The sequence below is a fragment of the Protopterus annectens genome, chromosome 12.part0 (assembly GCF_019279795.1).
Source record: "Protopterus annectens isolate FY-2018-M chromosome 12.part0, PAN1.0, whole genome shotgun sequence".
Lineage (NCBI taxonomy): Eukaryota > Metazoa > Chordata > Ceratodontiformes > Protopteridae > Protopterus > Protopterus annectens.
In genome coordinates this window covers 1283958322-1283978245 of record NC_056746.1, presented here as the reverse complement: position 1 = coordinate 1283978245, position 19924 = coordinate 1283958322, and the positions used below count along the sequence as shown (strand labels likewise).

At 43.7% G+C, this 19924-nt stretch overlaps 1 protein-coding gene across 1 annotated transcript in view; it reads right to left on the bottom strand.

Moving 5' to 3' along the window:
* The window catches only part of TPX2 (TPX2 microtubule nucleation factor), a gene marked incomplete in the record, with an annotated part of 1896622 nt that overhangs the window by 473042 nt on the left and 1403656 nt on the right, over nt 1–19924 (bottom strand). Inside the window, 2 exon segments of the mRNA XM_044089016.1 lie at nt 14049–14226; nt 14344–14351. Coding sequence (XP_043944951.1) covers nt 14049–14226; nt 14344–14351 — 186 coding nt within the window.

The window sequence follows — 19924 nt, the reverse complement described above, 5'->3', positions numbered from 1 at the left end:
ACAGCACTCAAAGGTAGGGCAAAGGCCCTCTAACTTAAACGGGCCTTGCCCAACTGAAAAGAATAAAGTACCAGAAGACACTCACACACATAAAATAGTAAGGAATAGCTGTTAAAACAGCTGTTTGGTTAATATAGACAAAAAACCCCAAGGTCAAAGACCAATAAAGGTAAAAAAGAACCACTTAGCTCCAGCCAAGTCGAGACCACGTCCAGCTTGTAAAGCGGCAAACGAGATCTGGGGAAGCAGGTGTAGTGCATCCTGGGATAGGGAGTAGCCCAGCCAATGAGAGACTTCGTGCTAGTGTATTAGTCGCCGAGTCGGAGCCGATGGATCGGCTCCGAACCCATCTGTTATGAATGTAGGCGAGATAGGATCCCATTACATCTGGCAGTTTAAAGCCCTGATTGCCAAGGTTGTAGACGTATAAACCTTCTTTCCCCATCTATCCAGTGCCCTGGAATCTCTATCAGAAGGGGTAGGATGTTTGGCTGTAGATGCCTTTATACCCTTGGGACCTTGAGAATTAGTCTCAAGATCAGCAGCAGGATTTTTGAAAATAAATTTGTGGGAGTCAGGAACCCTGTAATATCTGTCTGGCTTACTAGGACCTGGAGGCAGCAAATCAGGAGCCATGTTTGATTCAGAGAACACATCAACAACAATGTCTAATACAGGTGGTATTGCCAAAGGCCTATGCTGAGGAAGAAGGAAATCCCAAAGCCTCTTTTTTGATTCAGAGAAGTCCTGACTCTCTCCCAGTGAAAATGTTCCCTTAAAGTATGCAAAGTCTCTCCAAGAGAGTAATCTGCAGGAGGAGATGCAGATGGGATGGATTCCTCTGCATCAAAATCCTCATAGGGTGGAACAGAAAATTCCTGATCAGAAGAGGAATCAGAAGAAATGGAAACCTGATCTGAAGATTCATAATCACAGTGCCTTGCCTAGGCCTCTTAGCAGGGGGGTTGGGAACCCCTGATCAAGGTAATTAAATCCTCAGCCATTTTAATCTTTAGGCATAGGGGCCTGAGCACGTGGCTCATGTGTCGGTTTTTTAGACATAGAATTTGTTTTTGACCTTGTTTTTGCTGCTAGCATCTGTTTAATATAAAAATTTTGAGGCCTGAAAACACCCTCAGAAGCCGGTGCCTGCTCAGCAGCTCCGGACCCATTCAAGGGAGAGACATCCGCAGGTTCAATATTCTGAGAATCTCGTGGCATACAAAGGGGTCTCGGTAGAGGCCTGCGACTCAAAAGTAGCGGGTATCAGGGGCTGCGAAAGCGCCTCACTGAGAACCAGCGACTGGCTTAGGAGAAGCTTCGTCATCTATTTTGGACCTTGACGGTCTGTCCTTCCTTTTCTTTGAGTTTTTTATGAACTCCGGTAGTCTGATTGCTAACAGATGGCATTTCAGGATAATTAAATCTTGAACCAAAATATTCAGAAGCAAAAAAATACCGATGCTTAATAGTGCGTTGGTTAAACCTAGCACAAAACCAACAGCAAGGCACGTTGTGATCAGGGCCTAGGTAAGGAATACAGTACAAATGAAAATCCTTGAGGTATTAACTTTTACCGACATCGGTAAGGATCAAGAAAAAGTTTCCCCAACGCGGTACTTGGCTTTAGTTTGAAGACTTCGGTTCTGAAACTTGAATACGGAAATTTCAGGAGTCGGCCGACCGGCACTTGTGAACTGCTTCTGCTTCGGGCACCACACAGCAAGAAAAGACTAAATAAAGTGGTGTCGACTGCATGTTTTATACCCCGACGACCTGACGTCATGGAACAGGAGACTGCAACCGACGCAGGACCCAAGACTTTGTTATTCAGGCAGCTGAGGGCAACCGGTCAGCAGATTACCCAAATGTAATGACTGCAACAGTGAAACATGAAGAACATCCTTTGATACAGGTTTTCATAAAAAGGACTTAGGATAGGAAACAAAGTTGATTGGAGTTGCAGAAGGTCTTTGGTTCAGTTTAACTAGAACTTAATTGTCTATGAACATCCAAAGCAGGTGCAATTTATACTATCCTTTATTTTGAAAGTTCGGAAAGACAGAAGGCTAATAACTGGGTTAATGCTCTATTCTGAGGCCACTTTAGGTAGAAAGGAAGGATAAGTGAGCGAAGATACAGTCTTTATGGAAGATCATGTAAGGGGACTTTATCAACAAGGCCTGAAGCGCTCTTAGCTAAAGTAATAGCAATCAGCAAGACCGCCTTCCAAGATAGGAACTTATAGATCCTCTGAAGCAGCAGGTTCAAAGAGGGAAGAAACCAAGGCTTGAAGGACCAAAGTAAGATCCCAAGGGGGCATAGGGTCCTTGATCGGTGGCCTAAGAAGAAAAGCCCCCTTATGAAAAGCTTTACAGAACTTACAGGTTAGAGAAGCTGAATTAACCCCTAGAAATAGCTGCCAGTTGAACTTTAACAGTAGAGAAACTTGAACCTTGTTGAGAAATGCCTGACAAACTCCAACACAACAGGAATCGGAGCAGCGAAGGGATCAAAGTCCAGTTGAGATGCCCAAATTGAGAAACGCTTCCATTTACTCAAATAAACCTTCCTCGTGGAAGATCTATGAGCCACTGGAGCATCCAAGTGGTGAGCTTCAGATTGGCCAGATCTGGATGTGGAATTCTGAGGAACGTGAAATCAGATCCAGAACCGGATCAAACATCCAGGAAGGATACACTACATGAGACTATAGAGAAGAGAACAATACTTTGAGAGGACAGAAGTAGGCAATGAGGATGACTGAGCTCCCCAGTTGTTGCACATTCTGAATGAACTTTGGAATCAGGGGAAATGGAAATTAAGCATACAGAAGACCAAAGGCCAAGCATGAACCATTGTGTCTCTGGGGGACTCCCCTCGGAGAGGGGATCAGAGCAAAAAAACTCGCTGCACTTTGCATCAGGAAGAGGTGAGGAGATTGCAGCAAGGCTGACCCCACTTTAGAAAGATCTTTTTCGCTACTGAAGGATTCAGAGACCAGTCGTAAGGCATCAGGATAGACCTGATGAGCCTGTCCGCTAGAATGTTGGACTTCCTCGGAATGTGCATTGCCACCAGAAAACAGCTGGTGGAATTCGTCCACTCCCACAATCTCATGGCTTCACAACAGGGGGGGTAAGACCTGGTTCCCCCAGTTTGTTGATGTATCAGACTACTGATAAGTCTGTCTGGATGGCAATCATTCCTAGGGGAAGATGGGCATGAAGAACTTCCAATGCCAATAGCACTGCCCTAATCTCCAGGACACTGATATGCAACTAGGTCTCCAGGAAAGACCACGTGCTTTGAAATGTCCTACCCAAGGAATGTCCCCCCCTCCACCAGAGTAGGTAGGTGTCAGTGGTCACAGGGGTGGAAAGAATAAACTGGCAACCGCGAAGAAGTTCCGGGGACTGAATCCACCAGAGAAGAGAAAGTACAGTTTTGTACCTACCATAAATGTAGATGTTCGAGTGCTAATACAGCTGCAGTAATCACAGATGGGTTTTCAGCAGTCAGGCGGTCCCTCGGTCGGCCGAATTCCAAAGTCTTGGTCCGGCGTCGGTTGTTGTCGCTTACTCTTCTGACGTCAGGAAGGCCAGAGTATATAAGACACAGCCGACGCCATGTTCTTCAGCCTTTCTTGCCCCAGATGTCAGGTGCCCCCCAAAAGGAAGGCAATACATAAATAAATCTAATCCACAACTGTAAGCAAATAAAACATAGCAGGATAACCCAGTCAGCATGTATGAAGAGGTATTCAGGTCCCATGGCCTTACCAAGTGGGGAAGGAGGGTGGGAAACCTGTACTGCAGCTGTATTAGCACTCGAACATCTACATTTATGGTAGGTACAAAACTGTACTATGTTCATCGTGCATACAGCTGCAGTAATCACAGATGGGTAGAGTCCCAAAGCTATGCATAGGGTGGTAGGTACTATAAGGAACTGGGTTGAGCCAGAATGCCCTGCAAAACAGCAGTGGCAAAGCCTGCTCTTGTTCTGGAATATAAGGGCAGATGGTAGTGTTTTGTGAAGGTATGCACACAACTCCAAGTGGCTGCCTCCAAGATATCTTTAGTAGGCACACCTCTGAGGAAGGCTGTAGAGGTGGCTGTGGCCCTGGTGGAGTGAGATCTGATACCAGTAGGGACAGGTTTCCCATGATAGGAGTAACAAAAGCGTATGCAGTGACCAATCCACTTGGAAATGGTCTGTTTGGTAACAGGTTTCCCTGGACCCCCCACAGCATAGGACACAGAGTTGGTCTGATTTCCTAAAGGACTTTGTTCTGTCCAAATAGTAACGTAGCTGCCTATGGATGTCTAAAGAGTGAAGCAGCCTTTCCCCTTTGTTTTGAGGGTTAGGGTAAAAGGTAGGAAGGTGTATGGCCTGGTTTAAGGCCACCCTAGATACCACTTTAGGCATAAAAGAAGGGTTGGTACGAAGGGAAACCCTGTCCTGATGGAAGATGAGGAAGGGCTGCACCGCCATGAGGGCCTGTAGCTCAGAAACTCTACGAGCTGAAGTGATGGCCAGAAGGAAAGCTGTTTTCCAGGACAAATATTGTAAATCTGTTGAAGCAGCAGGTTCAAAGGGAGGCAATGTCAATTTTTCTAGTATGTAATTAAGGTCCCAAGCTGGTATTGGTTGTTTCCTTGGAGGTCTTATGTTCTTAGCCCCTCTGAGGAACTGTCGTAAGAGTGGGTGTGAGAATAAAGGAGGATCCGTGTTGAATTCTGCAGAAATTGCTGAGGCATGTATTTTGATTGAGGAAAATGAAAGTCCACTGCTCAGTAGTTCAGCTAAGTACTGTAAAACCTGAGGCAAGTTCAATTTTCTAGGGTCCTGCCCTCTTTTCTCATTCCAACAGCAAAACCGCTTCCATTTTGCGGAGTAAGCTTTTCTAGTAGATGGTCTTCTGGCCTCCAAAATGACATCCTGCACCTCCTTGGAGAGTAGAGTTTGATGTGGTGTTAAGGAATTTTCCATGCAGCGAGGTTGAGTGTCTTCAGCTGACTGTGAAGGGTTTTGAAATTGTTCTGCGTCAGCAGTAGAGGCAGGGACCAGGGAGGAGTATGTGTTAGGCTCCTCAGGAGTGGATACCAGTGTTGCCTCGGCCAGTCTGGAGCAATCAGTATCATCCTCGGCTTGTCTGTTCTTGCTTTCAAAAGTACCTTGGGCAGAAGAGGTAGAGGTGGGAATGCATAAACTGACCAAGTTGTCCAACTGAAGGAAAGGGCGTCCACTTTCCAGGCCTTTGGATGGAAGGTCCTTGAGCAAAACCTTTTCAATTGATGGTTTCTGTGTGAGGCAAAAAGATCTATATCTGGGCTCCCCCACGTTTGAACTATCTCTGTAAACACCTGTGGATGTAGCTTCCATTCGTGTGGATCTGTCATATTTCTGCTCAGAGTGTCTGCCAGTGTGTTTTCCATCCCTGGCAAGTACTGTGCTTGAAGTTCGATTTGTCTTTCCAGAGCCAAGTTCCAAAGGGTCATGGCTAGTCTGCACAAGGGGTATGAGTGAGTTCCTCCTTGTTTGTTTATGTACCACATTACTGTGGTGTTGTCTGTTCTTATGAGTAATTGTCCTGGATGCAGGAAGTCCTTGAACGCTGTGATTGCATTTATTACTGCCAGCATTTCTTTTTGATTGATGTGAAGGTGCTTTTCTTTTTGGGGCCATCTGCCCTGAATGCACCTGTCCTTCATGTCGCCCCCAGGCGTAATCTGAGGCGTCTGTGGTTATGACTTGTGTTGCTTGAGGCTTGCAGAATGGGAGGCCTGTGTTTACTTGGCATGCTTGGGCCCACCATAGGAATTCCTTTTGTAGACAGGGAATTATTGGAATAATTGTTTCCAAGCTGTGACTGTGTTGAGACCATAGATTTTTTAGGTACCATTGAAGTTTCCTCATGTGCAGCTTTGCATGGGATTAGAAGAATGCAAGATGCCATGAATCCCAGAGCCTGCAGGATTTTCCTTGCAGTAAGCCTGGTACTTTTTGCTAGTATTTTGAAGTACTGAGATAATTGCCCTTGTTTTTCTGGCGTAAGGTATGCCGTCTGGGTGTTTGTGTCCAAGTTGGCACCCAGGAAGGTTATTTTCTGAGAAGGTGTTAGCTTTGATTTCTCCTTGTTGATGGTGTATCCCAGAAAAAGCAGTAACCGTGTCACATATGCCAGATGTTTCAGTAGTATATGTTTGCTGTCCGCTTGGATCAGGCAGTCGTCCAGATAAGGGTAAATTTGTATCCCTTGAAGTCTGCAGTAGGCAATCACTGATGCCAGGCACTTGGTGAATACTCTGGCGGCAGTAGATAAGCCAAAGGACAATGCAGAGAATTGATAGTGGATTGAACCTGCAAGAAATCTGAGGTATCTTCTGCAGCTTTGTCTGATTGGGACATGCAGGTATGCCTCCTGGAGGTCCAATGTTACCAGCCAAAACTCCTTGCCCAGCATGGGAAGAAGTTGCTGTAATGTGAGCATCTTGAATTTTGGTACGAGAAGAAATGTGTTTAGGATGGATAAGTCCAGAATGGGTCTCCAGTCGGTTCCTTTTCTTGGTACCAGGAAAAGCCTTGAATAAAAACCTTGACCTTGTTGGTGCGTAGGTACCTTTTGTATAGCCCTCATGTTTAGGAGCTTTGTAATTTGCAGTTGTGCCTCTACCCTTTGATTTTGTGGTAGGTTTGGCATGCCTCTCTTTTTTGGAAGAGTGTGAAATTGGAATTTGTAGCCTCTGTTTATAATGTCCAGTATCCATTTGTCTGTTGTGACAATATGCCGATTGCTTGCAAATAGTGCTAGTTTCCCTCCCAAAGGTGCTGCCAGTTGAATCTTGCTTGGCATGGAGATGAGGGAGTCATTGAGTTTGCTTCCTGTACTGTTGTGCACTGTCTTCACCACCTCTTGGTGCTGGAGATTGCCATTGTCTGCCTCTATATGACCCTTGTGATTGCCCTCTGCCCCTTCCGCGTCTGTATCTGCCTCTTTGGGGCTTGTCAGTGGCTGGAAAGGAACAGTTTTTTGATGGCCAATTCCTGCTAAATCGTGGTGGCTGGACCTGTAAGAAAGCTTTGACAGTTTGCATAGATTTGGCTTTCTCTTCCATTTTTCGTAATATATCCTCAGCATTAGTACCAAAAAGAACATCCTTTTGTAAAGGTGCATCAAGAAGTTTTGCTTTCACATGATCAGGCAGATTTTGTTCTCTAAGCCATGCATGTCTGCGAATGACTGATCCTGTAGCGGCCGCTCAGCTGGAGGCCTCTAGGGCATCATAACCACATTGTAAAGTGTGTTTACCCACTTGTTCTGCACTATGCATCATATCCTGTAACTCTTTTAAATCTGGTTGTTCAGGTTGAGACATTTTGTTTTTTAATTGTGATAACAGGAATTGTTGATATTTAATCATATGAAACTGGCAGTTTAAGGCCCTCATGGCTAGGGTGGCCGAGGTATAAACCTTCTTACCCCACCTTTCTAGAGATCTAGATTCCCTTTCAGCAGGAAGTGGATTCTTAGCAGTGGAGGCCTTAATTCCCTTAGGGCCTTGAGAAATGGTTTCAGGGTCTGCATTATGGCCTTTGTAGAGGAATTGATGAGAACTAGGTACTCTGTAATATCTATCAGGCTTAACTGGTGCAGGAGGCAGTGAATCAGGATTAAAGCAAGCCTCCGAGTAGACATCATCCAGTACCTCCAAAACAGGGGGAATAGCCAAAGGTCTATGCTGAGGTAACCAAAGAAATTCCCTAAGCCTTTTCTTGGAGTCTGAAAAGTCTTGGCCTTCCCAGTGGAAGTGTTCCCTCAAGGTGTGCAAGGTTTCCCCAAAGGAAAAATCCTCAGGGGGGGATACAGAAGGAATAGACTGCTCTGCATCCGAATCCTCAAAAGGGGAATAAGAGTGTTCCTCAGCATCAGAATGCTCTGATAAAATGGATCCCTGGTCAGAAGAGGGGGATTCCTCCTCCACTCTGGGTCTCTTGTCCGGAGGGGCCTGAGAACCTCTGATAAGAGTGATAAGATCCTCAGCCATTTTAAGCATGTGTTTCTTAGGCATGGGTCCAGGAGATGGGCCTTGTGCAGCAGGCCTAGTGTGATGCCTGGCTGCTTTGGATTTAGTAAAGGCCTTAATAGAGAAAGAGGATGAAGGCCTAAATACACCATGGGTGGATGTAGATCTGGCCACATTAGTAGGCTCGACATAAGCAGGGGCTTCGGTTGTAGTCTGGGAAAGGGCCGAAGAACCAGCGGTCTCTGGTACAGAAGACACCGCCGAAGGAGTGTCGTCGGTAGTCAGGGACTGCAAAGGCGTCTCACTGAGAACCGGACCACGTGGAGCCTGTTTCGGCGTGGTGTCGGTGGAGACCGCGGGCCTCGCCTGGCGGTCCTTTTCCTTGCGTTTTTGGATAAAACTGTAGTCGGAGTGTCCGACGACATTTTATAATCAAAAGCTTTACCAAAAAAGTGTTGGGCGAACTCCGCCCGACGCTTGATAGTGCGTTTATTGAAGGTAGCGCAAAAGCGACAGCCCGAGACGTCGTGCTCTGGGCCCAAACAAGGTATGCAAAGGGAATGGAAATCCTTATGCGGTATTTGCTTCCCACAAGAAATACAATTATTAACTTTTTCTGACATCGGTCTGAGGCAAGAAAAGATTCCCAACGGGTACTTAGCTTTAATGAAGACTTCGTTCCAAATATTTTCGTAATTCAGGAGCTGGCCGACCGGCACTTGCGAACTGCTTCTGCTTCGGGCACCGCGCGGCAAAAAAGACTGAAGAACATGGCGTTGGCTGTGTCTTATATACTCTGGCCTTCCTGACGTCAGAAGAGTAAGCGACAACAACCGACGCCGGACCAAGACTTTGGAATTCGGCCGACCGAGGGACCGCCTGACGGCTGAAAACCCATCTGTGATTACTGCAGCTGTATGCACGATGAACATCTTGTGCATGCTCGTGGCAGACTAACAGGATGCGACAGTGGTAGATCTAGAAATGAACAGTGGACTGCCAAAATCCATTGAAGCACTCATGTGCAACTGAGCTGTGGGAACCCAGGTGATCATGGACCCCAATGCCTTTAAAATAACTCCACTGGAGGAGATGGAACTTGAATGTAAAAGACATGAAGTTTGAGGGACTGAAGTCAGTGTGTCAAAAAAACTTTGTCTGAATGGTGTCCAACCAGGCTCCAATGAAGTCCAGAACTTGAACCAGTTCTAGCAGGGACTTGGAGATTGATGGCGATGCCCAACTGATGAGTGGCTTGGATAAGGAAATCCTTAGCTTGGCATAGTCGATGCCAGGAGGGGGGTAGAAAGGCACCAAACGTCCATGTAGGGAAAGACCTGGAAGCCCTGCAGCCGCAGGTGAGCTGCTACCACTGCCACTTTGGTAAATACTCTGGGGACTGTGGTAAAACCAAAGGGTAGTGCTCTGAATTGGTAATGATTGGCCCCCGCCAGAAGCAGAGAAACCTCAGAGTCTGTCCATTTTGATGCGATAGTATGCGTCTTGAAGGTCTACTGAGCACATCCAGTGGTTCTCCTGCAGAAAAGGGAGGATAGATTGGAGTGTTACCATCAGGAATTTTGTTTTGACAACTGACAGGTTCAGGGTAGAGAGATCCAGAATTGGCCTCAAGTCCCTTGTTTTCTTTGGTACTATAAAGAACCTGGAATAGATGCCTAATCCAGACTGGTTGGGGGGGGCTGGATGACTCATTTTTCTAGCAGCTTGGAAATCTCCTGTGCTGCTGCCTCCCTTTGTGTGGGTGGAATATCCAGAAGGAGTTTGGCCGAAACAGGCCATAGAAGGAAAGGGACTGGATATCTTCTGAATAGCATTCATAACACCCATTGATCATCTGAAGCTCCCAGGCTGTTGGGTGTAGCGATAGTCGACCCCTGACTGCTCCAGAGACCAGCAGCCGGGAAGCCCTGCAAGGCTGCTGTTCAAGCTTGCCCAAGAATGAGTCCAGAGACCCTTGGTCCCACTCTTCCACGAGGGTGGTGTCTGTCAAATCCCCCTCTGCCTCTAGGGGGATGAGAGTCCCAAACGTCCTGGTAATAACCCCTGAGACTTCGAGAACCATATCTTCACCCCCTGCTGATTACTGGAGAAGGATCGTTGAGGGGTTGAGAAGCGGATTCCGATGGCAGTCCCCCCCCCCTTCTTGATCTGGGCCAGTATCGTGTACAGTCTTTCCAACGAGAATGGAACCATCGTACAGGGCATTTGTAAAGGATACATTGAAGGGCTTCGAGAAGGTACCAAGTCAGAGCGAGGCGTGACGCCTGATGGCAGTGCCTGCTCCAGTAGCACCCTCAGTGCCATAACAGAAGCTGCATAGAGGTATTGGCAATGGAGGTGAGGGTGACCATTTGAGAGGAGAAAAGCTTCCCATCTTCCACTGACATGGAACCTGGGGTAGATTCAGAGACCTCCTTCATGAAGTCTTGCTGAAGCCTAATAGCGTGTGCCATGTCGTTCAGCGTACATACAGAGAACGTCAAAGCGTAGGCCAGCTTCCCAAAAAACAGTCCAAGGTCCTAGACTTACTCCGGCAGACTGACTGCAGAGCTCTCCTGTGCAAGCTCCTTCTTAGTGGCTGCTGCCACCACCATGGCATCGACAGGGGGTCCCCTTTGACCAGTGTGGTAGGGGCACAGATGACCTTATTGGGGCTTTTGGGGATAGGGACTACCGTTGTCAGGCTCCTTCCATGCCAGAGATGTTACAAGATCCACCAGAGGATCTGAGGGAGGGACACCTAGGAAGTAGAGGGTCCTGCACCAAACCTTCAGAACAGACTAGTCAGTACTGGGTTTTTGGAAAGACCCCTCATGCTGTTGCAGGATCTCCATGAGATCTCCAAATGAGACATCCTCTAGGGATGATTGGGGGAACCCTCCCCTTCCTCCAAGTCGATGTTTCCTGAAGTCTAAGTGCCTCCTTTTACACATGCATTTTCGAGGAACCTTGGGGGGGGGGGGTCTCTGGGCAGGACTCAAACATCTAGCTGTTTCCATGTGGGAGCACCCTGGGGTGAAGAGGCGATAAGCTATCCCCAAGGTGGCAGAATCCGGACCAGAAATAGAGGAAGCCAGGATGGATTCAGAGGAAGAGATAGTCAAGGGTCTAGAGATAGAGAGAACCATCTCCATCATGCCAAAGGCAGAAGGAGAACGAACCCCCTGAGCTGGGATTACGATCGGGTCCGTAATCCTCTGGATCAACAGGGGAGGTCGAGCCAAACCTCCAGGAGCAGAGACTCAGATTGCAAGGCTCTGCACCAAAAACTCAGCCGAAACCATGCCCTCTGATCTGGCGCCGAAGTTACAGCTCCAAGAGCTGGACAGCTCAGAGCTAGTTGGCACCGACCCACACGAGGTACCAGGTACTGTCGGCACCAACTGTTCGACAGAGGGTCCTCTGACTTGGACTCAAACCAGGGGTCAGATCAGAGAAGAAGTGATCGTGATGAAGGTGGACTACATGCCCCCACATCCGGAGGGAGAGTCTCACTGCAATAGCACCTCAATGGACCAGATACACGCCTAGGGTACTCCGGCTATGCTGTCGCTCTCTAGAGATTCCAACACTTTGGGATATTTCTCATTTAGATTTCCGAGTGGGCATCAGCTGACAACATGACTGATTATAATGACAGTCCTAGGCAAGGAGTAAAAGTCTCTTCTAACTCAGACAGTCCTAGACAAATTTCGGTCTCCACTTAAGCCTTTAGTTGAATCTAGTACAATGGTGACAGAAAGGACATCATGTGCCATCCTAGGCAAAATGATCAACCACCAAGTCTTAGCGCGTTTGCTTTCTACAGGTAATGAAGACATTAACTTTAGAGACTTACATCTATAACCCTGATGCAAAAACACAATCCTTAAGCTACAAATAAGTATACACTATTCTTTTCCCAAAGATATACTTTATGTACAGTGAAAAACCAGGCTAAGTCAACAGACCAACAGTTACTACTGCTCACTACTAACTTTGTACTACAGCAAAGGAAAGAAGGATGCAACATATAGCTGCCCTCATATGTGCTAAAGGCCAAATGGAAGGCTATCTACTCAGTCTTTTAAGGAAAGGGTAAAAAAGCTCTGAAAGTCTGACAGACAAGGCCTTTTGCAAGACAAGTTTAAGTGAAAAATATGATCTTCAGTACATTTTATATCACTGTTGCTTCAACTTCCTTTTTTTGTTTTACTGCATATCAAGCTACATATTTCTAGCACAACTATTCGGCGAGTTGATGGCCAGTACATTGGAAACCAATACAGCTAAGTCTAATCACCAGCATTTTCTCTCAAATGTGTTAAGGGTAGTTTCCACTACTCAAATTATGTTGCTGTACCACAGCACAGACGTGCTGTCTTTTGCAAGATGCGAGACCCCCTTTGTCCATATATGAATGAATGTTTTGGCAGGCTGAATCAATGCTAACATTTTAAAAAATAGGTCGCTTCCAGTTTTACAACACAGAAAAAACACCTACACAAACCTGGAACATTACCTTTTCTGCTGACCTCCAAAGGGACAGCTGGAGATATCAAAGAAAGAACATGGAGCCATGTGTTTACAATACTGCAACTATCCAGGGCAGATGCAGTCCGGTCTCTACATAACTGAAGTGGTTTCCTTGTGGAAATTTACCTGGCCAATTTCTTAAACATTACCATTGTGGCTTGTTGTACAGATGCACATCTCAAAAATGCCGCAGAAGCTTCTCTCAAATATTTTAGCAGTTTTACACTGACTGGATTTAATTACAATATTTAAATAAAAGCTCAGGGTTGGGTACTCTTTGAAGGTTTTTACCGAAGCGCTGAGATTTATATGAAATATTTTGTGCTGGTAGCTGCTGGTCGTTTTCTATTGGTTTAACAATCAGCTAACAAAATAGAGCGAAGACAATGCACATTTTATATTTCAACCCAAGTTAAAAATAGTACATCATAACTGGGCTGCTGTTAATTGCAATAAATAAAAACAAAAGTAAAATAAAAAATAGATAAAATATGCAAGTAAATACATACATATATGTACATGCTACTAAAAATTTAGTTCAGCAGAATATTGCCATTCTATTTGGAACTGCCATGACAGGTCTTTATATTTGAGTTTGTTCTCCCAGTAAACCCTCTCCTCTATAAATTTGGGGATCTTTTCCCAAGATAAACTATTTTTTTAAACTAAAACTATGTTTAAACAAGGCACTACTGGCACATCTTTTAATACTATATCTTCCGACATTTTTTAAATTTCCTATTTTTCCGATATAAAATTTGTTAAATGACCAACAGTAACATATATTATCTCACTTACACTAGAGTTGCAACTTCCTAGTGCATTAATCACCCTTAGAAAGCCTGTTAATAATGTCAAAAAAGCTGTTCAAGATATACTAACATTGTTGGCAAACGCCATATTTTTTCCATATACCCTTGAGTGAAACCTTTTAGTATTTCAAGTTTCAAATGATTTCTTTCAATTCTTGTTCCTCATAAAAACATGTTTTGGGTGGGATGAACATTTTTGTTCCCGTCTGGATGGTATTCAGTTAAGTAGTTAGATGGACAAGTGTTCCACCTACTTAACTGAATAAACTTCTGGAAACTTACATTCCTCCCACAGGGAGGTTATCAGACCTACTAGCTAAAGTGATTTTATGTTGACTAATCCTTTATACTCTTTGTTAGTCCCGTCATTCTCTGGGTCACCAGACTTCACTTGAGCCCTCTGAATTACCTCTGTTTTTAGACATCCACCAAGGGAATCCCAGTTATTCACTATGCAAATGGGATATCTACACATCTTAAAGTCCACTATCTGTCTTGGCAGTAATTCCTCCCAGTTCTGAATGATCCTTGCAATGAACAGTTTCCTTTTGCACTATCAAAAAAAATCTAAATATTAAAGTCTGCTTAGCAAAAGTAGCCGCCACTCAAGTGTAGTGCTTTACAATTTGTAGGCTGTCATAGTCTCTGAAATATAAAGGCAAACACATACCTGTTTCTTCTTTCTTACGATTTCGAAGGTGGTATCGAGAAGGTGTGCTTCTCTGAAAAGCTTCAATCTGTTGTGCAAGTGAAACAAATTCTGAAGCGTTTGCTTCATCATACTTTCTTTTGTTACCACAACTAAGGTGAAAAGGTTTGGGGACTGTAGGTCCTTTGGGCACTCGTGCCTAAAGAGGGGGGAAGAGAGGGAAAAAAGTGTGTTAGAAGCAGTGAGTTTATCAATCTGCACTGCTGGAACCCTCTCAAACCCACCAAAATGTGCATAATAAATAAACATTACTTACTACTCTGCCTTCAATTAATGCACCAAAATTGAGATTTAACATACTAATAAATACTAAAAATGCTAAGGCAGTAGTTTATAACAAGATGGGTGCTTCTAAGCTACACAATGACAAAAATTTAGCATGTTAAGGCTACTACATCTTGATCTGAAATTGAGTCAATGCTGCTAAGCTCCACTTGTTCTTCCCAGACTTTTCTACCACTAACACATCTTTAGGACCCTAGCTACTAGCTACATAGTTCAGCACAGAAACTGAATGTTCACTTCAAGCCACCTAATACGCCACAAATCACTTAACCAAAGGATGAAAAGTACAGTAGATGTTAAAGACTGAATTCTTTTCCACTTCAATTTGCTACTCCTTTCATGGTAAAATCCTCATAAGTAGCAAAGTTAATTCTTCAAGAACTTTAGCTTTCTCAGGTGTTTTTTTTTTTTCAAATGGTTAAACGCAATCCATAACAGTAGCACCTGCTTTGTCTTTTATTAACAAAATTACAAAACATTACAAGGTTGATGCTTTTTCTACATCTAGAACATGGAACCAAAGGTCACTGGATTCTAGTTCTACATCTCCAACCCCTTTCCCACTATACAAACCCTTTGGGAGTTGCCCCATCTACTCACCATTTCTGACAATGATCCTACAGCTGTGCAAGTGTAAAAGTAGGTATTCAAACATATCACTACTGCAATATATGCACCCTCCATCTCTTTTCTTTCATGCAGAGGTGTAACTTCTAGCTGGCTACCTTTCCCCTTTAATACCTTGTATTACCAGAATATCTTCTGTAGTTAGCCTCAGTAGGATAAAAAACCCAAGGGTTTTTAGCACCCATATATCCCTTTTGTACCAGGGCATTGTCCCCATGCCTAGGTCCAATAGCACATGAAGGAGCACTTAAAACTTTGGCATACTAGCTAGACAAATGAATTCATGGCAGGATACACCCCTTATGGTAGCATTAATGCAACACTGATCTCATGATAAACATTGAGAAACAGAAACAATTCCTTAACCAGGTAAGCCCACAAGAGACTAGTCTTCAGAGGTTACTGGGGAGCACAGTTTGCTTAGGTAAACTGCTCAGTCACTCAGCAGGTAAATGGAGAGGCTAAACTTGGACTATAGGAGGAAGTTCATTAGTAGTGCACATCTGCATCAGTTGGCAATAAACTGGTGCTCCAATCAATTTCTACCAGCCAAACATCCAAAGAATATGCAACCAGAAGACACCATTTATTTATTTGCAATTTGATTTACCGGGGAAGTCCAAGGGCCGAATTGACCCATTTTCAGTGGAGGCCCGAGGAGAAAAGCTCCAAGATGCATTATACAATTTAGATACAAATGATAATTAATATTAAAGATCTTATGTAGAATAGTTACTCAAATCCATTCAATATCATGCATAGTTAAATTCATTACGCTTGAAGGTAGGGATCACACAGTTTCATTTGAGGAAAACAGATATGGGTTAGGTGTGGAAACAGTTTACATACAAACCTTTAAGAAAATGTAAATACGCTTTACATACACTCAACAGTAGAATGCTATTTACAATATTTACAAGGTTGGGCTGTGTGAGGGTAGCTGTAGGAGATGAGAGCTTAGAGAAGCTATAGAAATTGAGAGCTTAGATAGGCTCATAGGAAGATAGAGTTGTACAGCTTGGGAACAAGAGCGAGAACCCCCTTGTATTAGGTTGGGTGAAGGCAGGTACATTTCCATTTAGTGGACAGGTGTTTGAATAGTTGGATTTTGAAGTTTTTTGAGTTTGGTATGGTTCTTAGTGTGGAGGGAAGGGAATTCCATTTTTTGCCTAGTGAGAAAGATAAGAGAAGCTGGCCAGCAGGACGTTTAGGTTTATGGATAGTAATTAAGTTCTGATTTTCAGATCTGAGAGCTCTGTTGGGTGCATAAGGGGGAAGGATGTTAGAGCGGGACATTTTGTTGGGTGAAATATGAGTCTATGTGCAGTACTGAGTTGGAGATAGTCTAGGTAGTTTGGGAGTTCAAGCCAATTCAGGGATTGTAGGATTAGGCAATGATGGGTGGTATTTTTAAATTTAGAGGCAAATTTAGAGATTTTGTTGTAGCAGTTTTCAAGTTTAGAGATGATAGAGGAGGACAGGTTGGTAAGGAGAGGGGCTCCATATAATAAGGAAGAAAAGTCGAGGCCAGAGTTTGCCTAGTACAGTTGGAGAGAAAGTGATTATTCCTATACAGCATACCTAGCTTTTGGTAGGTTCTTAATATTTTGTTGAATATGAATATCAAACGAGGTGTTCATCTACAGTAATGCCAAGTAGTTTGGCAGAGGGGACAACTTCTATAGGGGAGTTGGTTTGACTACAGACTTTGAAGTTGTTTTTATCGTAGGAGAGGGTCTTTGTGGGAGGGAATAGTAGAATCTTTGATTTATTTGCATTGAGAGAGAGGTGGTTTTGGCGCATCCAGTTTTCAGTTGAGAAGGCAGTTTGGGTTTTAGTCAGCAATTCAGAGAGGTGTGAGGCAGAGCAGACTAAGGTTGAATAGTCTGCGTATTGAATTATTTTAGCATCAGGAATAGCAGTGTGAAAGTTATTGAAGATGTTAAAAAGCATTGGCCCAAGGATGGATCCCTGTGGTACGCCAGTTGGGGTAGGAAGGAAGAGATGGAGTTCTTCCATTTGACTGCCTGTGATCTGTCCGATAGACAGCTAGAGAACCAGGATAAAGTATTATGTGAGATATTAAGGTTTGAGAGATGACAGAGAAGGTGCTTATGAGAAACCGTATCAAAGGCTTTACACAGATTGAGTAAAACAGTACAAACTAAGTGGCCTGAATCTCGGTCTTGACAGTTTCTAGGAAAGAGAGTAGAGCGGTTATTGCACTATGGCCTGGACGGAAGCCATGCTTGGGTAGGAGTGAGAAGACTGTTTTGAGTCAGGAAAGGCATAAGTTGGAGGTGGATGCATCTTTCTACGATTTTGGAGATTGGTGAGAGCAAAGCAATGCGGCGAAAGTTTGAGATGCTGATATTTTTGCCTCCTTTATGCACACGAAGAATATAAGCAGTGCCAGAGTTTGGGGACGTATGATTCTTTTATGGATCAGCTGATAATGATGCTGATTGGGAGTGCAACGCCATGAGCAGCATATTTTAGGAAGGAAGAGTGAATATTGTCGGGAGCATTAGAGCAAGGTTTAAGTTTGGACAAAAGTTTTTTATAAAGTTAGTGGAGATAGGTTTGAGTTCAAATAGATAAAGTGAGTTAGAAGGGGAGAGTGTAGAGCAGTTGGCATATTATTGGGAAATATCTTGGTGAGGGGAGTAATAGTGTATGAAAAATGAGTTAAATTGGGAGCCTAGTTCAAGATCAGATTTACTTGGGTCAGGAGAGGGATTATTCTTGGAGCATGGATTGAGGAGTGAGTTTATGGAGTTCCAGAATTTTTGCGGGTTTTTATTGTTGTTGGACTGAAGTTTGATATAGTAGGATTTTTTTGTCTTTGGTGATTAGTCGTTTTGCACGGTTGCGGAGCTGTTTATATTGGAGCAAGGTATTGTCCAGTTTATTGTTTTGGTAAAGCTTCTATAGTTTGTATCTGTGGTGCATAATCTGTCTTGTCTCTTTGGACAGCCAAGGAGCAGTTTTAGTTTTTGTCCTTTTGTTTCTTAGTGGGGCTAGTGAGTTTAAAGTATCAAGGAAGACAGAGTTGAAGTATTCTATAGCCTTGTCAAGAGAAATGATGTTTAGAATTTGCCAGTTCACTTGTTTGAAAGTATTTGAGAAAGCAGTTGGGTTGAAGCTACTGAGGTTACGAGTTTGAATGTACTGATGCTGGTGTGGGGGAGGAACTAGTTGAGCGATGCATGAAGGCTGGGAGGTGGTCGCTAAGGTTATCAGGAATTGTGTCAGAATTTCATATTTTACTTGGATCCGGGACTAGGATCCAATCTATAGTGGATCCGGGAGGGTTTATTTTGTTAGGTCGAGTGATGGAGAGGATTATTTGAGTGAAGTCATAAAGGTTAATGGATAGGGAGGGAGAGGGGCAATTGATTTTATTCCAGTCAATATTCACATCACCAAGGATATAAGTTTCATAGTTAATTTCAGAAGAGACCCATAGGAGAATATATTCGAGTGTAGAGATAGTTACCAGATGAGAAACATAGGGCAATGATGCAGATATTTTTATGTTTATTTAGTTTTAGAATTCCAGCAGTTAGTTCAGTGTTGGGGAATTAAGGTAAGAATGTTGGAGAAGACTAGGGCAATGCCTTCAGCTTATTTAGTTGGTCATTTCTGAGACAATGAAATCCTGGGGCAAAATCTCAGAGTCTGAGATAAAGGGCTTGAAGCTAGGTTTCAGAGATGGCTAAGATATCTGGTTGGTTATGGCTTAACCAAGCTTGAAATTGGTGTACTTTGCAGTTTAGACTTTGTGCATTAATTGTAAAAATGTTTAGGGTGTTGAGATAGGAGGAAGAGGGTAAGGGATGAGTGTTGTTAATAAAGGATGTAGGACCAGGGATAGGATGGATATCACCAGCTTGGACTAGGTTGTTGAAGGAGCTATCCTTTAGCCATATTGGTCTGCCAGGCATGTTTTTTGGTAGACTGGAGCAGGTGACAGTACCTTGATATTAGAGAAGAGTTTAGGGTGGAATAGGTGCAGAGGGTTGGGCTGAATGAGAGAAGAGGAGATAGAGTGGAAATGGGAGTAAGAGTGAGGGGGAAGGTGGGTTTGTATGGTAGTTGTCTTTGTAGGTGGTACTGGACAAGCATAGGTGGAATATGAGGTAGCATAGTATAAGGGAAGTAGGAACAGAAAGAGGAGGCTGGGGGACTGGAGGGTGTGATAACTTGAGGAGAGCATGTTGGAGCAGAAAGAGTGGTATGAGTGTTAGGAAAATAGAGAAGGCTATGAAGAAGAAAGGGTTTAAAAAGTGATTGAGGTATTCTAGAGATTTATGGAAAGAAGAGGGGACTACAATTATTGGGTGGAGTACAGATTACAGAGTTTAAGAAGGATGGTTATAGGTGGGAGGAGTAATGAGGGGGGAGCTGGTATTGGGTAATTATGCTGAGAGGGTGGGGTAAGATAGGAAACAAGCTTGGAGTACTGGGGGCAGGGGAACACTAGAGGTGAGTATGGCAGAAAAAGTATCAGCAAAGAGCAGTTTAAAGGCTGTAGTTGGAAGGTATGAGCTAAATAATCTCAGCCAGAAAATGAAGGCTGCCTTTACAGAGGGTGGTTTAGAGGGGGGGGGATATCTACAGTTTAAGGATATTAACTCATAACCAACTGTTTGTGAAAAAATAAAACTTGTTGGGATTATAAACAATATCAAAATTTTTAAAATATTTAATATACCTTCAAAAATACAAAACAATATTAACCATCTTCATTTAAATATATTTATATATAACCAAAACAAACCCCTCCATATCAAATACACACAATTAACATAAATACATAATTACATTTATTTAACAATATACAAACACAACTTTTCTTTATTATATTTTTCAAACCAAAAAAACCTCCCAACAAACCATATCATTTTCCTTTTCCAAATAAA